Source organism: Agrilus planipennis, unplaced genomic scaffold (assembly GCF_000699045.2).
Source record: "Agrilus planipennis isolate EAB-ADULT unplaced genomic scaffold, Apla_2.0 scaffold11, whole genome shotgun sequence".
Classification (NCBI taxonomy): Eukaryota; Metazoa; Arthropoda; class Insecta; order Coleoptera; family Buprestidae; genus Agrilus; species Agrilus planipennis.
The window spans coordinates 2638937-2645571 of NW_020440736.1; the positions used below are offsets into that span (position 1 = coordinate 2638937).

Here is a 6635-nt window from a genome sequence, read left to right on the forward strand (position 1 = left end):
TTTCAAGAAGAAATAACGTTTATGCCGGAAGTAATCATTTGCGGATTCTTCAACTAACAATGTCAATTTAATGTTAAATTAGACTAAAGAAGGATTAGACAGAGTGGCCGAATTCTGAGAAGAAGCAAAGTTCTTTAACCTCTTAAGGGAGGTTTGAAGATTCATCTTCCTGAAACAAAGAAAACTAAGATCCCCGTTTTTACATAAAAAAAGGATTAAGACTTGAAAGTGCAGTCTTCTTCGCCAACTTCCTTATGATGCGTCGCATTATTATGAAACACTACCTTCTGATTCTGAAGGGAATCCAACAACTAACGAAGAAGGTGGTCCTTGAGAAGAATTAGCTTCAAGTCTTGGTACAGGGGAGTCAATGATAAGAATCCAAGCCAGTTTAGTAGATCAGGAAGGAAGGGTAGAAGAATCTAGGTCTTCATATGATTAAATGAGGGCTTCGTTTTGGATTATTGATCTCGTTATGTGCTGCGGCGATAATTTTCGAACACTTCCCAGAGGATAATGAAGAAAAAACTGAGGTGAACACGTCCGGGAATACTTGCCGTGTTACATTTTATGAGAACTAGATCATTCGCGGACGTGTAGGAACTCCCTAGACTAATAACCTCGATCGTGTTCTCAAAATTGTTCGCGTTGAGATCAAGAGCAGCGTGTCGAATAGGTCCCCTAGCCTATCCCCCTTTAGGATAATGAATAGCCCTAACGCTCCAAAATTTGCCAGGGATGTCAAAATGGCTAGAGAAGGCGGAAGAGATGGTGATAGGTCAGCCGTTGATAACTAGTTCTTTACAGACATGAACAGAGAGCTATCAGGAGTAATTTGGGGAATTTTTCCGTAATTGTTCATTAGTTACAATTCCTAATTGTATTTATGGTAAACCGGTAGAAATAATGAAACGCAGAGGAAGTCGCAGATCGAAGCTAGTGTTTTTTAAATTGTGTTTTAGGTTGCGGACGATATTCTAAACGAAGAGATCTTATACTTCCAATATAGGGCCATTATACTGCTAATCCTTTGCTAAGGAGCCGTTTTCCAATTGGTACAGCTTTATGAACGGGTATGCTGTGCTATCGTTTTCTTTCCAAAACTCCCTAAATCCTTTGCAGCTGACAGATTCCATTAAATAGACATCCTCTCCCCAATGCATCCTTGTACTTCAAATATACATACCTTAGCATCTGAGAGGGCAGTAATGTTTCTGATGTAGTGTTCCACTCTTCTACTGTTTTAATTTCGTCCTACGTAACAAACGATGAAGTATCTTCCGCCCTACTCCCTGATTTGGGTTGGTGGAACTGCCCACTCACCAGCAATAAAATTTATTTTTTCATGTTTCTATGTTTATTCACCTTCACCCATTACTTAATATTTATGGCTTTTATCCTACCTTATGGATAACAGGCCTCACCACGTTTCTCCAGTCTTGCAATGCTCAGTGGAAACACCTTCAATTTTACTACCTTTAAGATCCAGGTTTTTATAAATAATACGCTAAATTGAATAACAAACAATATTTATTGAGTTCTCATGCTTTATTATGTTACAAATGATATGTAACAAAACAAAGTGAAATTGATTTACTTTCAAATTGTTTCCTATAAGAGTTAAAAACTGATGCTACGATCACTACCAACTCTAGAATATGCTTTTCCAATTTTTCTGGTAGCAATCACACTTTTGATAAACTGTCCAGATTTCTTAACAGTTCGGGGACGTGCAGGATCTGACATGTTGACAGAATAGATACCAAACCGATTTCTGTAACAGCAAATATTATGTTCAGCAGAGTGACGATTTTATATTTTTAATTATTCAACTTTATATTGAAAGCACCAGCAAAAAAATAACAAAATATCGAATCGTCAAGTCTTTTTTGAAGTGTTTGCTATGTAACGAAATCATGCAACCCATTTCCCCCGCTGCCTGTCCCTATATATGCCTAGGTTTTTAGACGGTTTTTTTTTTGAATAGATAGAGTAATTCAAGAGGAAGATTTATATTTATAATACATGCATAATATAATAGAGAAACACTGATTTTAGAGGTTTGTAATGTGATGTCGTAAATAAACACATTTTTTGGCGGTTACATTGCAAACGGTGGCTGAACCCAACGAGATAGATCAAAATAATATACTACAGTATTGTACACCTTAAAAAGGTCTACAAAAAAGTCCGTGATGGTATATGTGTATCTCGTAGGGATAACCCACAATAACAATTTTTATCCTTTACTTTTTACGAGAAATAATGACTTATTTACGAAGCGATTTTAAGCAATACAGCATTAATCCTTATCAAATTAAGTACTTTTAAATACATTGTACATTTAATATAAATCAATACGGCGCTTCGCAGCATGTAATTTAAATGAATATTTTCAAAGATATTACAGACTTAAAATGCAGGGACATAGCGGTTGCGGTGGTACCTGCCGGTTTGTATTGTCTAATAACAAAAAGCTGTGATTGTTGTATATAAAGACATTCTATAATATATTTACTATCAGCATTGCACCCGTGCGAAGCATAGTGTACAAATAATACCAATTCCTTAACCCCTATCCCGGTATGTTTGTGTGTTTGAAGAAGTTTCACTGTAGTAGCGTGTTGTATAATTACACGTTGTTTTTTCATTTGAATTACACAATTTTATTTTTGCTGATATATTTAAGAATAAAAAAGTATTTTTTCTGATACAGTATTAATCTACACCTTAGGGTCGAGTCGTCAATAAAAAGAAGTCACTTCTATTCTCGCGAAAGGTGATTAATTTAGAAATTCGAAAAAGATTGTTAGAGGTGTATGTTTGGAGCGCGGCATTGTACGGGTGCGAAACATGGACAGTGGGCGCGGCGGAAAGGAAAAGGTTATAGAAGCGTTCGAAATGTGGTGTTACAGGCGAATGTTGAGAATACCGTGAATAGAGAAGATTAAACATAAAGGGGTATTAGAAAGAATAGGAAAACAGATGACTCTATGGAAGTCAAAATAAATAGGCGGGATAAGTTAATAGAACACTTTCTCAGGCATGAACTGGTCAGAGACATATTAGAGGCAGAATCGGGAGTTACGAGGGGTAGACCTAGATTAGATTACTGTTCGCAAATAGTTAAGGATGTGGGTTGCTCTAGTTTTAGGGAAATGTCAAGATTAGCTCAGAGTAGGAAAGAGTGGTGGTACGTGTCCAACCAGTCATAGAACTGACGACCTTATGATGGTGATAGGTAATTGTATACTCACACATAGCCATCAAGCCATTCGAAACTATCCAGTAAACTCCTCGCCGTATAGGATTTTATATTTGCTCCTTTGCCTAGGGCATCAAGAAGGGCACTAAGATGCGTCTAAAAAGAACAAGTACGTAAATAAACCAAAAATGGATGATTCTCAATTTCATTAGCAAATTACACTACTCGTATTAAGGGTTGAATGTCAAATTGTTATTTAAACCGTCGAATACATTACGAAAAGCACAGTTATGAGTTTGTCAATTGCCAGAGTATATCAATTTTACATAAGTGTCGGGCAGATACAGAGAACAGTAAGTAAATACACCAAATCTTGTTTCATTAAAAAATTCGCTTTTGACTTTTACAAGTTGTAGCGTCCTGTAGGTGAGTCGAAAGTTCGAATTAGTCTTCTAATTTTACGGAGAACTGATCAAATGGTGATTTTTATTGTAGCATCTCGTTTCTTTTTCTTGAGATACCTACTTCTGGCGAAATTTACGATTAGAAGTATATTTGGGGTCACTATATCGCTAATCTTTTGCTAAGAAGCCGTTTTTCTACTCGTACAGCTTTGTGAACGAGTATGCTGTGCTATCAGTTTCTTTCCAAAACTCCCTAAATCCTCTGCAGCTGACTGATTCCATTAAATAGAAATCCTCTCTCTCTATTGCATCTTCAATTTTTAACAGTCGGACATCATTTTTTCAATTACCAAACGTATGATATAATTCCGTGTCTCAGTGTCAAAGATCCCTAATTTTGGCTCGTCGGTCTGCAAAGCATTCTTGAAGTCCTCATTCGTTCAGTTTTTGTCATAACCCCTTTCACATCCAATATAACACGCTCAACGATTTTTTATAAAAAAAAACTACTTTTTTATTGATATATAGATTACAAACCTGATAATAATTAACTCGTTGGTTATCGTTAATTCCACCCTCATCCGAATAGCCATTTCCAGTAACATACATTGGATATCTATATTGACTATTGAGCCACAGTAATACTTTTCTGAATCCCCATGGAGCATCCTGATGGTTAGAAAAATAATTTTTTATCATTTGTAATTATATCACAAAACTGTATATAGTACTGCAATTATTAAAACAGAGACACCGGAAGTTTGTTAGAAAATTTTAGTTTTAATGTAGGTAAATCGAAAAATAACGAAAAAGCATATCATTGCGATGTCCGCATGCCTTAAAGATTTTATTTAAAGGAAATCAATGAGAGTTACACACGAATGACAACGCATCGGGAACCCTTACAGGCATAGGTGACTTATTGATTGAATACTCTCTCGTCTTGCAGACGATCTAGGTTCAATTCCAAATCAGTTTACTATTTTTTCCAGTTGAAATAAGTTGTCCAATAGGGTTGATAAATTCTATCGAAAATCAGTAGCAATCGGAAATTCAAATGATTTGAAGTGAAAAATTTGAGTAACCAAACTTGTGAAGGAACGCAAAAAAGTTTCCTGGCATTTTTCTTCTTATGTTCTGACAGTTGACCAACAATAGCTCACTATGGTTAACAAAATTTGACGTCACGCAAATTTTTCAAGATCTTAGAGGCGTCTTGAATTCCACTGGTTTTGCAAAACGTTCTCAAAGTTTCAAAAATTAGTTTTAGATCGTAGGCAAAAAAAATATTCACAATGTTATATGTTTAGCATCAAAAATTGAAATTAAAATGTTTCAGGAACCAACCCAGCGGTCGAATTTCCCTTTCATATATTAATAACTTCATTCCTTTCTTTGTCGTTCACAATTTTGTGATAAACAATATTGAGTTATGTCTGGTTATTGTAGTGTTAGCAAAAGCGCTTCTAAAGTGTTTCATGTGTTTTGTTTAAAATGCAACAGACTCCTAAAATAATATAAAATAAATTCTAACCCTGTTATTAGTATTAATCGATGATAAAACACTAATATCTTTATTCTTGCTTGTTTCTCCAATGGGATCATTTTTTTTAGATGATACCATTGACGTTGAATAGTAATTGATTCCAAGGAAGTCCGATGATCCTTTAATGTACTTTTTCTCTTCATCTGTTAATTCCGGAAGGCGTGAATAAGGAAATCCCTCCAAAGCACTTCGACTTGCTACCGCTGTTTTCACAATTTTCGGATAGTCGCCGTCGAATGAAAAAATTGGATTAGCGTAAAGTCCAACCTTAGGGCAAGAAAATTGTTAATTGGGATTAATTAGGAAACTACGATTAGTTTGAAAATAAAAGGATCCAGTAAAATTAGAAACTTACTGAGAATTGCATTGCTTTATTTGCTGCTGCAGCATCATCTCTTGATCTTGAATTTGGCTCATTCCACCCTACTGCAAGCGTAATTCCAATTGTACCTGTAATATTTTAATTTGATTATTTTTTTTTATTAAAATGGAGTACCACAAACACCACATGTGGTTCAGTGCACATATACTGGAATTCAGTAATATTCAATAAGATCCATTTGCGTTGATGGATATCTACTTGCTGAACTGAATCCACGGTGCAGCTCAACCCTACGTGATAGGGACGTAAAATTGGACAAGTAAGAAGCTCATGGTGGTTAAGCGTTTTGTCGAAACTGCAACACGCGGATCACGATGTTGATCTTGCTGGATCTCTTTTTATTACCTCCGATTTGCATGAAAATTTGGAATTGAGTATATTTTACCCTCAACTTCAAAAGTGACATATGCTCGACTTGCGCTTTTTGCATTTTAGGGGTGAAATCCACCCCTTTTGTTGAAAATGGGGAGAAATTCAGATTTAAGCAATCTGGCCTAAGTAATCTCGTTTAATTAGATAAAATAAGTATTTTTCAACACTTATATGCATGATTTATGATTTTAAATAATTTTTTAACCCTTTTAGCAACCACCCCTTAAATCGAAAATCATGAAAAAATAATTTTTTCATCATGTATGTTTTGTAAGCATTTACTTATCCACACGTCTACTTCTTACTATCTATCTTTTTTTCTAATATGCACACAAAATCTCTGCTCCAAAAAGTTTTCCAAAAAAATGTTATTGGTTTTTTTACAATAACTCAATTAATTTTTATGATATCAGGTTCATCCAAAAACCATTTGAAAGGTAATTTCGAGGGCTATAAGGCCATATTAAATTTAATCTTTTCAAGCCCTTATTTTTTAAAGATAAAAGGTTAAAGGGCCCCGGTTACATGGTTCTCGCAGTAAAATGTAGGCTTTAAACGTTTCTATCTCGGTTAATTTTTATCCTACAAAAATAAACAAAAAATAAAATCTTTCTTAAACAACAAACTTAAATTTCGTTCTATATTATTTTTTACATATATCGAGTATTTTTGGAGTTATTATCAAAAGAAAATGAAATTTACGAAAATTTGAAAAATTCTGATTTT

At 34.7% G+C, this 6635-nt stretch overlaps 1 protein-coding gene across 1 annotated transcript; it reads right to left on the reverse strand.

Moving 5' to 3' along the window:
- Window positions 1–1512: 1512 nt before the first annotated feature.
- On the reverse strand, window positions 1513–5627 carry LOC108733933 (cytosolic beta-glucosidase-like). Its single transcript, XM_018465295.2, has 5 exons — window positions 5511–5627; window positions 5144–5422; window positions 4147–4278; window positions 3258–3361; window positions 1513–1774 (listed from the first exon to the last, which is right to left on the reverse strand). The coding sequence occupies exons 1-5, from the start codon at window positions 5520–5522 to the stop codon at window positions 1621–1623; spliced, it is 681 nt and encodes a 226-aa protein (XP_018320797.1). The 5' UTR covers window positions 5523–5627; the 3' UTR covers window positions 1513–1620.
- Window positions 5628–6635: the final 1008 nt, after the last annotated feature.

Bases quoted from the DNA above. Each gene is read 5' to 3' on its own strand.
- LOC108733933 (XM_018465295.2), bottom strand. The intron at 4,279-5,143 runs GTTAGAATTTAT...TCTAACCATCAG, and splicing joins CGATTAATACTAATAACAGG to GATGCTCCATGGGGATTCAG. The intron at 3,362-4,146 runs GTTTGTAATCTA...TGTTCTTTTTAG, and splicing joins AACGAGTTAATTATTATCAG to ACGCATCTTAGTGCCCTTCT.